The sequence below is a fragment of the Jaculus jaculus genome, chromosome 1 (assembly GCF_020740685.1).
Source record: "Jaculus jaculus isolate mJacJac1 chromosome 1, mJacJac1.mat.Y.cur, whole genome shotgun sequence".
Lineage (NCBI taxonomy): Eukaryota > Metazoa > Chordata > Mammalia > Rodentia > Dipodidae > Jaculus > Jaculus jaculus.
The window spans coordinates 31,140,319-31,155,188 of NC_059102.1; the positions used below are offsets into that span (position 1 = coordinate 31,140,319).

Sequence of the window (14,870 nt, forward strand, 5' to 3'; positions counted from 1 at the left end):
CCTACAGGCTCCATGAGGGGCTGGCATTGGTTGCATTGCCAAGCCCATTTGACCTGCAAGCTTCCTCCCAGGGAGCCAGGATCCCCCAGGACCCATGTCACGGAGCTCTATTATACTGAAAATGTGAAGGATATGAGATACTGGAGACCCTAATCAGGTCCACACCCCAGAACCTCTAACCTTTTATGCAGTCATTTCTCCTCCCAAACCCTGAGTATTTCTCTCTGCAAAAAGGGATTAAAAGGGCTGGAGAGATGGCTTAGTGATTCAGGCGCACTTGCATGTGAAGCCTAAGGACCCAGGTTTGACTCTCCAGTACACATAAACCGGAAGCACTGGTGTGCCCATTCTCTCTCTCTTTCTCTAATAAATAAGTAAAAATTATATATATACACACACACACACATACATACATACACACACATATGCATATATATGTATGTATGTATGTATATATGTACATGTGAGTAGGGATAAAAGAGTCTGAGGTGGCCCACTCAACTGGCCTAGTGTTTATGCTGCTTTTCAGTGGCCCCTTTTAACTGCAGATGTGTTCCTGAACCCCTGTCAGTGGATGCTTAAAATGACACATGATATCAAACTGTACATGTCCAAATTATACATGCACACCTATGATAAGATTTTTGTTTGTTTGTTTTCAAGGTAGGGTGTCAGTCTAGCCCAGGCTGGCCTTCAATTCATGGAAATCCTCTTACCTCAGCCTGGGATTAAAGGTGTGTGCCACCATGCCTAGCCTATCTGTGATAAAGTTTAACTTACAAATTAGGTACAGTAAGAGATTAACAAAATGGGAGACTGATTATGACAGTAGACTGTAATAAAAAACTATTTAAAATTTAGGAATGGGGCTGGAGAGATGGCTTAGCGGTTAAGCACTTGCCTGTGAAGCCTAAGGACCCCAGTTCGAGGCTCGATTCCCCAGGACCCACGTTAGCCAGATGCACAAGGGGCACACGTGTCTGGAGTTCGTTAGCAGTGGCTGGAGGCCCTGGCGCACCCATTTCTCTCTCTCTCTCTCTCTCTCTCTGTGTATGTCTCTTTCTCTCTCTCACACACTCAAATAAATAAAAATGAACCAAAAAAATTTTAAGAAAACTTAGGAATGGTTTATTTCTGGAAGTTTCTCTGTAATGTTTTCAGATTTCAGTTGACCGTGACTGAAACCACATAAATGAAAACCTTAGATGAGAGGGGCTTGCTGTATCTTATGTCTTCTTGGTGCTGAGCATGGCATTTCAGGGACAGAGCAGGTCATAACTCAGCCATGTCTCGTAAGTGGCTTCGTGTCAGGTCCACTGTACCTGCATCTTGAAGTGGGATTATCCCCAACTAACACGGGAGTGGGTAAAAGCCCCTCACCCATCCGATAGAAAACCACTTAACCCAGAGAAATCAAAGAAAATCGCACTGAACTACAAAGAGAAGCAGCTACAGGCCGATGCTGAGGGGATGTTCTGCAGGGATGATGTGGTCTCAATCTATATTATTTTCCCATTCTTTCTCGCCTGAGTGACCCTTTTAAGGGACACGGGGGGTGGGGGGACAGGGGCAGTGAACAGTGTTCTCTGTGTATACGGGTCCTTGGTGAGTTGAACTTTACAGGGCCTGAGAAGGGTGTGGTAGATTGAGGGGGTCCAGAGAAGGTCTGCTCAGTTGGGGTGTCAGCACAGACCCAAAAGCCTGGGGGTCAGGAGCACGGGAACCTCCCAAGCAGGCTCTGGGTTCGAATACTGGTTTGCCGCTGACTTCCTTGGACCTGGGACCACTTTGCTTCTTTGGGGCTCAGGCTCATTTTTCTAGTCTATAAAACAGTCTTGGGCATGATAGGGAAGCAGAGACCTCCCCAACTTAGTGGCCTGTCCTCTTCCCCCAGGTCATTGATAAGAACTCAGGCGGCTGGTGGTATGTGCAAATCGGGGAGAAAGAAGGCTGGGCCCCTGCCTCTTACATCGACAAACGCAAGAAACCCAACCTGAGCCGCCGGACCAGCACGCTGACCCGGCCCAAGGTGCCTCCACCCGCACCCCCCAGCAAGCCCAAGGAGACAGAAGAAAGCCCCACAAGTGCCAACGAGAGCCAGGACTCCCCACGGAAGATCAAGTATGAGGAGCCCGAGTATGACGTCCCTGCCTTTGGCTTCGACTCAGAGCCAGAGCTGTGTGAGGAACCCTCGGAGGACAGAGGCTCAGGGGATCGGCGGCCTGCCCAGCCCCGCAGGCCCTCGCCCGCCTCCTCCCTGCAGAGGGCCCGCTTCAAGGTGGGGGAGTCTTCCGAGGACGTGGCGCTGGAAGAGGAGACCATCTACGAGAACGAGGGCTTCAGGCCATATGCGGAGGATGCGCTGTCTGGCAGAGGCTCCTCTGGGGACAGCGATTCCCCAGGGGGATCCTCATTGTCCCTTGCCAGGAAAAACTCTCCCAAATCAGGCTCCCCCAGATCATCCTCGCTCCTAAAGCTCAAGACAGAGAAGAATGCCCAGGCGGAACTGGGGAAGAACCAGTCCTCGGCTTCCTTCTCCTCCTCTGTCACCATCAACACCACTTGCTCCTCCTCCTCTTCCTCCTCTTCTTCTCTGTCCAAGAACAGTGGAGATGTGAAGCCACGCTCTGCCTCCGATGCAGGTGTCCGTGGCACCCCCAAGATCGGGACCAAGAAAGATGCCGACGTGAGAGCTGACGTGAAGACTGGCCTGGCCTCCTGTGCCCGGGCCAAGCCGTCAGTACGGCCCAAGCCGTTTCTGAACAGAGCTGAGTCGCAGAGTCAGGAGAAGATGGACATCAGTACCCTAAGGCGCCAGCTGAGGCCCACAGGCCAGCTCCGGGGGGGCCTCAAGGGCTCCAGGAGTGAGGACTCAGAACTACCCCCCCAGACAGCCTCCGAAGGGCCCAACGAGGGCTCCAGGAGAGGCTCAGCTGACGTCATCTCCCTCTCGGTAACCGCTCCCCCAAGTGCCCCTAAGAAGGAGTGGGAAGGACAGGGCACCTCTTACGTGACATGTAGTGCCTACCAGAAGGTCCAGGACTCAGAAATTAGCTTTCCTGCTGGTGCCGAGGTGCAGGTACTAGAGAAGCTGGAAAGTGGCTGGTGGTATGTGAGGTTTGGGGAGCTGGAGGGCTGGGCCCCTTCCCACTATTTGATAGCCGAGGAAAACCAGCAGCCCCATGCCTCTGGCACGGAGCCGGACTCCGTAAAGAGCAAGCAGAACGAGGGCAAGTCAGACAGCCTGGAAAAGATGGAGAAGCGGGTGCAAGCACTGAACACGATGAACCAAAGCCAGAGGGTCACCCCGCCCATCCCCTCCAAGCCCCCCGGGGGGTTCGGCAAGACCTCAGGCACCACCACGGTGAAGATGAGGAACGGTGTGCGGCAGGTGGCGGTCAGGCCCCAGTCTGTGTTTGTGTCCCCGCCGCCCAAGGACAACAACCTATCCTGTGCCCTGCGAAGGAACGAGTCACTCACAGCCACCGATGGCCTCCGAGGCGTCCGCCGCAACTCCTCCTTTAGCATTGCGCGACCCGCGGCTGCCGAGGCCAAGGGTGGCCTGGCCGAGCGGGCTGCCAGCCAAGGCTCAGAATCGCCCCTGCTGCCCGCCCAGCGCAAGGGCATCCCCGTGTCCCCCGTACGCCCCAAGCCCATCGAGAAGTCTCAGTTCATCCACAATAACCTTAAAGACATGTACATCTCCATAGCCGACTATGAGGGGGATGAAGAGACGGCCGGCTTCCAGGAGGGGGTGTCCATGGAGGTGCTGGAGAGGAACCCAAACGGCTGGTGGTACTGCCAGATCCTGGATGAAGTGAAGCCCTTCAAGGGCTGGGTGCCCTCCAACTACCTTGAGAAGAAGAACTAACAGACGGTGTGGGTCCTTCTAGCATCAGCGTACTACTGGGACTGCCACCAGATGGGTGGTGGCATTAGACAAAGGGAAGGGCATCGGACCTTGTAGAATGTGTGGTCTCCAGGATGCCCACCCCACCCCCCCACAGCTGGAGGGGCGGGTATGATGGAGGACCACACTGAAAAGGGAAAGGAATCATGAGTCCTGAGCCCAGGACCCACGCCAACACCCTGGTGACTTAGCTGATAGACTGTGTGCCACTGGGAACAGGCCGTGTGGGAAAGCCCAATTGTGCCTTTGCTGTGTATCTGGGGTGGGGGGAAAAAGTGTGGTCATGGGGGCCTTCAGTGTTCTGCCCCTGGTTGGACACTCTGGTGGCTGGCTGGCTTCTTGCCTCTGGAAGTAGCCCTTGTGTTGTCCTAATATGTGTGAGATTGTGCTGGGCTCCAAGGATTCCACCACCTGCCACTGGTGGGTGTGTCGAGAGATGGCTTTGGGGGGGGGGTCAGCGGCAGTGGCTCCCGGGAGCTCGGCCTTTCCCTGGGCCAGGCTACAGTCCATGGCAAGTAAAGAAAAAGCAAAGACGGCTTTCTTTGCTGTCACTGTCCTGGCCTTGAGAAGGGAGCCACCTCCACCCCCCAGCCCCCACAGCTCCCATATCGAGCAACAGTACCTGAGTTTGTGGAAAGGGTGGGTGTGGTACCAGCCTCCTGGTGATCTGCACAGATTACTTGAGCATTTCCAGGCAGGCCATTCCTTTGCATGCTTGGCAAAGTTATTGGTTTAGAGTTTATATGTCAGGCCTTTGGTTTGGGGCTTATTTTAGGAGTTGTTTGGGGGCCCAAATGGCTCGGCCTCGCATAGGAAAAAGGGGGTGGTAGTGGGTGGGTCTTTTCCGTTGTATTCTGTGGAGGGTGTTTTGTTTGGATTTTGGTTTCCCGTTCTTGCTCTTCCATAAGCCAAGTTGTTTCTTTTGGTTTCCACTGTGTGGACAGTGCCAGAGTGGGCACCTTGCCAGGGGATGGGTAAGTCCAGCCCCCCCACCCCCCGCTGCAAGAAACAGAAAGTGTTCTGGTTCCTGACCAAGGGGGAGAACAAGATTGCTAAGAACCCAGCATTCTAACTGGTTCTGGGCAGGCCCAAAGAAAGCCTTACTGTGGAGAAGCAGTCAATGCCACTGCCTACCTGGGGTAGAGGGAACCCTGGCTGGGCTTCCAGGGCCAGCCTGAGTAGACACCATGCACTGCCCCTCTTAGCTTGTTGGCAATGCCACGGATGTCAAAGATGATGTAGCCAGGAACCGGCCTGATCTTCCCAAGGGGCCGTGTCTCCCAAGGAAGAGAGAAAGGGGCAAATGAAGTTCCCCACAAGCCCTCGGTTAGCTTCAGATTGTGCGATGATGCGATGGTTATTTCAGAAAGGACCCTGCAGAAAGAAAGCCAGCCGCTTCTCCACAGACTCCTTTTGTGCTGGGCAAAGAATTAATCCCACATGTGCCTTTGATTTTGGACACATCAGGCCTCACTGAGTGGTCAGCATTGATGGACCAAGGGCTGCTAGTTCAGACCCAGGAGGAAGGGCTCCCCGACCCCTTCCTCCCAGGCAGGTGAGCCAGGACCCAGGTCTTTAACCCCTGCCCCAGCCTCCCTGGTCCCCAAGCCCTTGTCCCTCCCACATGTGGGGCACCTGGCAACCGTAGCAAACCAAACCACTTGCCTCCTGTGTCCACAGTGCATGGCAACGTCGTTCCTTTTCCTTTTCTGTGTTCATGAGTTTGTTTAAAATTGAAATTAGCTATTTTCTTCTGCTGGACAGTATTAAATAGAGCAGGATGTTGTGTTAATCTGCTAGATTGCAGTACTAATGGTAGTGGTTTAGTGTCTTCATATTAATATTATTTGTACTTATTTGAACAATAATGATAAAGAAGTGGTTCATTATTTTTTAAATAGTGCACTTTAAATGAGGTGAGATGGAAAGAAACCCAGAGCAAAGTGCATTACTTAAAGATGCAGTATATACTCTTCTCATTTTTAAACAGCACATATTTATTAAAAGAAGAAAAAAGTAATTTATGATTATTTAAAATAAAATTTTAAAGCAGAGTGACTTTTGGGTAAAAGGACCTTCCACACAGCTGTCTGCCTGGGGCCCGCCCCACAGCTTCTCCCTTCCCCCATACGTCAGCCCTGAGCTAGTTTGGTCATGAGTCCACTGCCCGGGCAGGAGGGGGGTGCAGGGCGGCTGCCAAGTGCAGAGCATCTCATTTGGACCGGACCACCGAGATCCCCAGCTTGCCTCCCCCCGCCCTGCCAGGCTCTGTGCACCCACGTGCCCCCTGCCCCCACTCCAGGCACCCTCCCTCTCTGCTTCCCAGTGCTCTGAAGCCAGAGATTCCTTAAAAGGCAGGACTGGAAGGTACCTTGGTGGTCACTTCATCCCATCCCTCCGTTACTTCAGCCCGAGGACAGGGAATGACGTTCCCCATGTCACACAGCTAGTTCATGACAGGTTCCCCCAGTGCATTGATCTTGTGTCCCTCCCCGCCCACCCGGTTATAGTTTATTGTGTGGTCATCTTGTTTACATTGTGACATCCAGCCCCAGGGATGGCTGGGAGTTGCTCAGGCATCTGGGAAACGTGGGAACTGCTGCCACCTGGCGACAGCACATACCTTTGGGCAGTGCACGAGGGTCCCCATGCCCATCCTCATACTGCCCCCTCACCACCAACCCTTGACCCAGCACAGCGCAAACCCGAATAGTAATACTTGAAGCAAGAAGGTGCATGCCAGTCCTCCTGTCGTGGCCAGGGGATGCCAGGCCTCCTAGCCCTTGCCCACATCAAGAGGGCCTTTTCCTAGAGCTACTGAGCTGCTTTGTGATGTTGGAGGGTGCTGCAGGCAGCAGCAGAGGAGGGGAGGGCCTGGGGCTCTGACCCATCTGGAGGAAATCCAGATTAAACTAAAAGGAGAGAGAGAGGGGAAAAAAAAAAATCTCAGCAATGTCCAAACCTAGCGTTCCATTCGTTCCAATTGAAAATGTGAATGACGTATTGCTGTATACTGCAACTTTAATCATAATGAGCCCTTCTGCGGTCATTATTGAGGTTTATATAATGCCCGAAGATGCAATGTTTGGTGCTTTTTTTTTTCTTTCAGTTTAAAGATCTTTTCTTTTAATACGAGGGGGGCGGGCCATGTCACCTCTCTCCCGCCTTGTTCCTCGTCCCTAGCAGGCCTGACTTTGTTGCCTGGCTCTTCTGTGTTCCTCTTCCCACAAGGCCTAGGGGGCAACCAGAGGGAGCTGCCTGGGCTGCCTTCCGCAGCAGGTGCCGAGCGCCCGCCCGGAGAGCTCTCTACCGGTGATGGCACCTGGGATCTGTTGGCCATCCACCCTCAGCCTGGCCCCAAGGGTTTCTCTTGCTCTTCACCTCCATCCTCCTTTTGGACGAAGGCATTATATAGAATCATTGTAATCACTTTCAGATGTTAGAGCAGTGTGTTTTACTGGCATTTCTATCCATTGCTTTCCTCAGCAAGGCATGTTACTTTAAAAAAAAAAAAAGACAAGGGAATTTTGGTCAAACATTATTTTCATATGACTAGTACTTGCAGGGTAGATGTAGAACTATTTAAGTTTAGACCTTGGTTTGGTAGTGGTTGTTTTTTGTATGTGTGTGTGGGGGAGGGAGGACAAGAAAGTAACCCCTACTTTTCCTGTTTTTGTATTTAACTAATATATAATTTCTTTAAGGTTACTTACTGCCCCTACTCCCTCCAAATACTTTGCATTCTCAATGGAAAATGAAAACAACCTAAGACAGGAAAAGTGCAATATTACCAAGATGGTTAAGAGCTGCCTCTCTGGGCCAGTCTGCAGAAAGCAGGAGGAGCTGCCACCGTGGGGCACGTGGGTGGGCTGAGGGTTTGATCTCTCAGTCCCCTCCCCCATCCTTCCCCCTTCCCTGGCAAGATGACAAGGGTGGCCACCAGAGGGCAGCCCTTTCCTCTCCTGAGTGTTATCCACCCACAAGAAAAGGAATTCTGGGAAGTGGCGCGGGGCTCTTGACCTCCTGGGCCAAGCCCTGAGGCAGTGAGGAAGGAGGACAGTTTAGGAACCTCTCCTTGTTTTCATTTCCATTGTTTTGCAGCCAGCTGCTCACAGACCTAAAAACAGTTTTCCAGCAGCCCTCTCGCCCCAGGCTCCCCACGTGTGGGCTATGATGCTTTGGATGTGTGTTTGAGTCTAAAACTACGGAACCTCAGTTTATCTTACCGGCAGGAACCCTAAATGTAACCAAACCCATTTGGAAGGTGTGGGTGCCTCAAGCCCTTCATACCCAAGCAAGACCCAATTCCTATAGGGCCTGCAGCGGGCCTGGGGCTGAGCCCCAGCCAGCCATTCATCTCAGTGACTTGGGCCTGAGCCCTGAGCCCCGCCACTGCAGGCAGAGCCCCCAAGACAGGTACACGAGGGCATCCTTCCTCCCTGTATCAGAGGAGGGCGCAGGGTGGGCACTTAGAGCTCAGCCCCTCAGGGCAGCAGGCAGGTTTGCCCCTTCCACCTTCAGTACTGTATGCCTGCTGCTCCAACCCACCTTCCGGTGACTCTGCACACATGCGGATCCCGGCCCAGAGGGCCTCGGGCCCCCTGCATGGGTCTCTCCCCTGGAGCAGAGAAAGCCACATTTTGATCTTTGAGAATCTTGTAGAGCTTTCTGCAAAGAGAACAATCCACATTGCTAAAGAATTAAGATTCCCTCACTTTTTTTGAGGGCTGTATTGAGTGTGTGTGTGTGTATGTGTGTGTGTGTGTGTGTGTTGGTAATTTCCACATCCATGGAAATTATGCACGCGTGTGAGACTGTTGGTAATTTCCCACCTGAACTAAACAACACGGGGTTAGAGAAAATAAACACCGGGCAAGCGGTCTCCATTGAACTAGTCTTTGGCATTGGGCAGGTCCCAAGGGACTCGAAGCTTCTGGCAGTGTGTGTGTAAACGTGTGTGTGCGTCATTCCCACACACACACAGTTCTGGCTGGAGAGTGCAATGTGTCTTACTTTATCTAGTAATTATTTTATTATTTAGTTGGAAACTTCACACTGGCATTAACAGATCTAGCAGAAAGCAGCCTAGGCCGTCATTCTGGGCACCAAGTTAAAAGATGTTGGATGGGAAAGTACCAGTACCAGGATGGTTAAGTTGGGTCACTCACCTGCAGACATGTCTATCACCTGGCAGGCTGCTCCCAAGCCCTCATCTTACATGTCACAATGAAAATTCCCTTGAGATCAAAGAGCTGCTGGCCTTAGGTTTGTGACTGAGGGAGAGGCAGACTGGGCAAGGGAAGAACTGGTTCATGATATGCCCGAAGGACCAGTGAGTACGTGTGCAGCCACGCCTCCCATGGCCGCCACAGGCCTGCGTGCTTCGTGGTTACTGTGCCCTTAGGGCCTCTCTGAACTTTTTAGCTAAATCTCCTGTTTGGGACAGTATCATGTCTCTGTGGGTACCAAGTCCTACGGTCAGAGCCAGTGAGAGGACAGGATCAGCAGCTGCGATAGCCTTAGCACGGATTTTAACCTCCCTTCTGCTGTGACCTGTGCACCTAGGTCACCAGGTCACAAGGTGGGCACACTGATGTTTGCAGACTGGGTGGAGGGCTCTACCTTCCAAAACCTAATGTGAGTTCACCTGCAAGGATGGCATTAGCAGGCCACTTCCTAACTTAAATCTTGAGTTTGATACCTTGACAAAAATGTACCCTATCCCTTCGAGTAGGGTCCCCTGTGCTGAAGGTCCTGCCTTATTCCCAGGCCCATCCTGGCCAATGGGCTGGGCCTTAGGAGATGTGAGAATTGTTTTTATTGCAGAAAGAGGATGGATTGAGCATGTTGGAGGCCAGGGAGAGGCATGTTGGCAAGTTGAATGTGGACGTTTGGGGCTTACAGTCCCTGTACTAGGAAGAGGCTCCCAGAAGAGGATGCCTCTAAGGCAGAGAAGGTGTGGGAAGGCTGAAAGAAGGTTTAGAATTGAGCTTTGTCCTCACTAATGGTAAAAAAGAAGAAGTCCATTCTGAGCGTTTCAGGAGGAAGAGAACTGGTTCAGGAATTTTGTTTCACCAGCCATACTGGGGGTTGGCCAGAGAAAACTGTCATTCTAGGCCTCCATGAATTACCATTGATTTACTTAGCCAGCCTGTCAAACTATGAACAGTGGCCATGATGGGCCATACAGTAGGGACCCACCATCCCCAAATGAGAAGTTGGGGTTCATTAAGACTCCACCAGGCCTATCTGGAAGGAAGGCGACCTCACTGGTCCTTCTGTTGCTAACCAGTTATTCCCAAGGCCCTCTAATGCAACTGACAGCAGTTCCCTTTACTGAGTCTGACTCCCGCAACCCTGCGTAAGCTCTTCCATATGTTAGTGGCTTCTACGAAGGCCCACTGCTCTTGGATTTACTTCAAAGGGAAGATAGCCACTATTCTTGAATATATAACTTGTCCCCTGCAAAAGATAACTCCTTCAATTCAGGACACAGGATGAGGATTGGGTATCCCTGCCGCTTCCTGAGATGTCTGCAGGAAGGTGGCTTCCAAGGCAGATGTGTGACTATCCCTGTAGCATATGTGACTGCAGAGTGGGGAGTTGGTGGATATCACTGGGGCTCCAGCCATGCAGGAACTTCGTTGCAGTGTCCACTGTCCCCTGGATAGGTTCCTGCTCCAAGTCCTTCCCTCCCACCAGGAAAACAGAGGCAAGGACATAAGGGCAGCACAGTCCGGGTGAGTGCTGAAATGCCTCCACGATCATTGGTGGTGCTAAACTCTCAATTTCTAATAGTGGATTCTTGTTTTAATCTCATCACGGGCACGCAGTGTCCCTGGGGAGGGATCCAGTCCCCTTGACCTGCCACTTTCCAGGTGCCCTTTATCACTTTGACGGGACTCTCATTTGGTCTGCAGAAATGTTCTGTCTTGGCATGCTTCTAGACTGTAAGATTTGAGTTGTTTTGTTTCATATTTTATGTTTACATGCATCTTGTATTTCTCTAAAAACTATAATAAAGTTTTTGACCTTTTTAACTGAAGAGAGTCACCTAATTCTCCCCAGTGCCAGAAAACCCATTAAATTAAATAGCAGAAAATCCCTGTAACCCAAAATTCCAAAATCCGCAGGCCTGAGGACAGGCTGTGGCCGGGAGACTGGTTCCCCCAAGCTTTTCCAGTGCCTCTCCACCTCGGAAGACTTGCTGGGCGTGACTAAGGCTGGCCCCCCGGGCTGGACTCCTATCCCTCACCTACTTATGGTGGTCTCCAGTAAGCAGGGCTGGTGGACGTGGTGAGGGATCCCAGGGCAGGCTGAAGCTAAGTGGCCAAAACCTCCTTCATGAGAATGGGCAGGCAGACATCCCAGGGACCTCTCATGTTTGGCCCTGCCAAATCAGCGGGCACAATTCTGACACTGTGCTTAGACTTTGGGAGTAGTCTACCTGTCTCCCCACCACTTCCAGATTTTCCACGTAATACCTTTGGCACATCTAGAAATTTACTTGAAAGGTCGCTCCCTGTCCAGAGGCCTCCCTCTGCATCCACAGATGGGAAACACTGAGCTCCAATGACACTGCCGCTGGTGACCTGTCATTATCCCAACTGGTCCCTAGGTGGCAATATCCACTTCACAGGATCTCTGGGCAGGTGGGACCCTTCTCAATGGAGGGTCAGCATGCTCATTCATGGCTTCCCTGAACTCTATCTACCCCACCCTCCCTGCTCCTCAGACCAGTACCCCGAGGGCACCAGAAGGGCAGCAGCTTCTCCTAACTTAACATGGCTGGCCTGGCATTCCACCCCTAACTATCCAAGCCAAACCCCATATGCGCGGGACAGCCCTTAGGCTGGTACGAAATCACCTTTATTCATAATCACAGCGACCAAGTTCACAAAGGCGTAGTGGCTACCCCGGCACTAGCAGAGTAGACAGTGGCTTCTTTTCCCAACCTCTGGCCAAGAAGCCTGCACAGGCCCTTTCTTCTCTGGCATCGGGCCCGGACTGGATGGGGCCAACTCACCAGCCCTAGTCTGCTCCCACAGGTGTCTCCTGTGGGGCCAGTGACCACGGTGGTGAGACCCAGGGTGGTCGAGTGACTTCTCAGGTTCCTTCAAGGCCAGTGCAGGAAGGAATAGCCTAGCATCCATCCCCAGGACCTCCCATCCCAACACCCCTCAGCAGCACCCCTAAAGAACTCCCAGGAGCCACAAAGAAAGTCTGTCCCACCCCCAAACAACTGCTTTACACGGCAGCGAGAAGCTGGACTACAGAGGGCAGCCATCGAGCAGGGCCACACAAGTGGTTGGCAGCCAGGACAAACCCCTGGGCCTGGCCTGTCGAGGGAGAAGCCATTTGTGAGAAGGCCACAGGAACTGGAAGGCTGGAGACGCCTAGGCCAAGACTGCACGCGGCAGAGACAGGCAGGGTTACAGAGTGGTGGAGGCAGGAGCTCCTCCACAGAACCCAGAGGCGCCAGGAGCCCTCCTTTGCCCTTTGTCCTAGCAATGGATTTCCTGCCCTCCTGACAAGGGTCCTGGTCCCTGGCCCAGGTGGCACTCCCCTTCCTCAACCTTCCAGAACCTTTGATGTCCTTATAGAGGCAGATTTCTAGACCACCTGACGGTCCTGAGTCAATCAAAGGCTCCTACCCAGGGAAGAGGGGCAGGTGTGGCTCTGGGTGGTCCCTCAGTCCCAGAACCCTAGGGGAGGCTCACCTGCCTCTCTGCAAAACAGACACAATTCCAGATGGACGGACACGACTGGCCATGAGCCTTGTGGCAGGGGAATGAAGAAGATTCTGAGTGGCTGCCACCTCTGCTGCCCCCTTGCCAGGGGGACCCCCAGGGTGGGAATTCACCCAACAACCAAACAAAAATCATGAACAAAATAAATAAATAAATTAAAACAAGGAAAAGGGCTGTTCATAGCCCAGGAAAGCCCTGACCCCTTCCGGGCATATAATGGCCTCTTAAGGATAAGCCTGGACCCAGGCCAGCACTGAGATGGGGAAGGCCAGACCCGAGGGCACCCCTGGGCAATGACACCAGTGAGATGATTGGTGCAGAAGGCTATGGCCAAGAGAGATCCTACCCTTGGCTGGCCACAGGCCAATGACTTGGAGTCTGTCCACCTACCCATTCTGGGAGAAAGACATGGCCTGAGGTTGCAGCTGCCCAGGACGGGAGGAAGCCACTGACTACCTCCTCAGAGGCCAGGCCCCATGGGCAGGGAAGAGAGAGAAGAGGGCAAAGGTGCTAGGCTAAAGCAATGGCCAGGCAGGAGCCGCCCACTCAGGGATCTGTTGAGCAGGTTGTGCACCCTAAGCAAGGATCCAAGACGACTTCCCCTGGTCAGCCCTTGTGCGAGGCTGCAGCTGCCCAGGGGACAATATGTTTTCTAAGTCTCACCAAGGTGCCACACAGGATACAGGAACCCCCTGTAAATCGGCCCAGATTAGGAGATAGGGTCAGGCTGGAAACCCAATTAAGCCCCTGGGTATGCAGGACAGAGCTCCGTGCCGAGAAGGGAAAGGTGAGGGGGGTGGACCCCCCTCCTCTGCCCATGATACGCTTCTGCCCCTACCCCCTGCCTCAGACCCACTCTCAGCCCAAACCTTCAGGGGCCTTGGTTTTCCCATGTTTAATGGAGAAGGAGGAAACTGGCAAAATGCAGAAGAGAAGGGGTCCTGTGGTCGTGGCCCTCGGCTGGTGCCGGGCTGAAGTGTGAAGTCTGCAGAACGTGGGTGTGCGGCGGGAGCTCCCGGGGGGCTAGGAGCTGCGGTAGGTCTTAATGATGTCCTTGATGGGGCGACGGCAGATGGGGCAGCAGGCGTGGAGGGCCTTCTTGAGGCGCAGGCCGCAGGCATAGCAGAGGCACATGTGACCACACGTGTAGATGACCGTGTCCACTGCATGTTCATAGCAAATGGTGCACTCGTCGCTCCACTGTCCTGTGCCTGGGGTCACTGGTGACTCGGGCAGGCTCACTGGTGAGTTGGGAGCCGTCCCTGGGGGCAAGAAGCAAGAGTCAGGAAGGCAATGGCCCAGCCCGACACAGAGCTCATGACAAGGGGGCCCCTGAGCTTGTGTCCCCCTTCACGATGGAGAGCCTTCTGCTTGTGCTGACGGCCCCATCTTCTTGCCCAAGAGAAGAGGCTGAGCCTGGCAGCCTAACTCTGGCCATGTAGGCCCAGAGCCAAAGTAGCGGGAGGTTGGGGAAGGAAAGGAAGGAAGGAGGAAGGAAAAGGAGTTCCACGTTTCTTAAGGCACAACTCTCCTGAGCGCCCCCTCCACCCCCAGCATTCCCTGTGTGTTGAAACAAAAAGCCCTCTTACAGGGCGCAAGGGCGCACGCCTTTAATCCCAGGCAGAGGTAGGAAGGTCGCTGTGAGTTTGAAGCCAGCCTGGGACTACAGAGTGAGTTCCAGGTCAGCCCGGGATGTGAAATCCTACCTCGGAAAAACAACAACAACAAAAGTCCCCTGGAGAAAGCTGTTTCTGCCCCATCCCAGACAGTGGCTGGGTCTCTCAGCAGACATCTCAGGAGGGAATGGCTGGCTGGAATGAGAGGACCCTTGTACTCACCACCAGCAGAGCCACCCAGAGGCCCAGAGCTGCAGGTGCTGAGCAGGGGGTCCGAGAGGCGGCTGCCCAGGGCACTGGGGGAGGTTGGTGTGGAGGCAGGCGAGCAGGGCACAGATGGGCCACCTCGCTCGGCCATGAAGGTGGAGCCTGTGGGGAGGGAAAAGGGCCATGTGTCTAATGAACGCAGTTCAAGTCCCCATGCCCACAGGGCCCCCAGGCTGGCCCACAGATGGCCAGAGGGTGAGGGCAAGACCCCATGGGCTGTGCCACACCTCTGCCCTGCGCTGTCCTCACCAGAGGGGAACATCAAACCGTGGTCTCACCAGTCTCCAAACCATCCCCTGCCTGGAAGGCCCCTTCCTCTCCTCCCCT

General features: G+C 53.4%; 2 protein-coding genes across 7 annotated transcripts in view; one reads left to right on the forward strand and one right to left on the reverse strand.

Moving 5' to 3' along the window:
* The window catches only part of Sh3pxd2a (SH3 and PX domains 2A), a 256,313-nt gene extending 245,363 nt beyond the window's left edge, over positions 1-10,950 (forward strand). For all 5 annotated transcript variants that reach the window (XM_045142193.1, XM_004659376.2, XM_045142194.1 and 2 more), the window contains one exon: positions 1,895-10,950. In XM_045142193.1, coding sequence (XP_044998128.1) covers positions 1,895-3,871 — 1,977 coding nt within the window. In that variant the 3' untranslated portion in view covers positions 3,872-10,950. The remainder of the gene's footprint in view (positions 1-1,894) is intronic.
* A 792-nt stretch (positions 10,951-11,742) lies between these two features.
* The window catches only part of Neurl1 (neuralized E3 ubiquitin protein ligase 1), a 97,432-nt gene continuing 94,304 nt past the window's right edge, over positions 11,743-14,870 (reverse strand). For both annotated transcript variants that reach the window (XM_045142197.1, XM_004659378.2), the window contains exons 5-6: positions 14,499-14,645; positions 11,743-13,922 (exon numbers count right to left, since the gene is read on the reverse strand). In XM_045142197.1, coding sequence (XP_044998132.1) covers positions 13,684-13,922; positions 14,499-14,645 — 386 coding nt within the window. In that variant the 3' untranslated portion in view covers positions 11,743-13,683. The remainder of the gene's footprint in view (positions 13,923-14,498; positions 14,646-14,870) is intronic.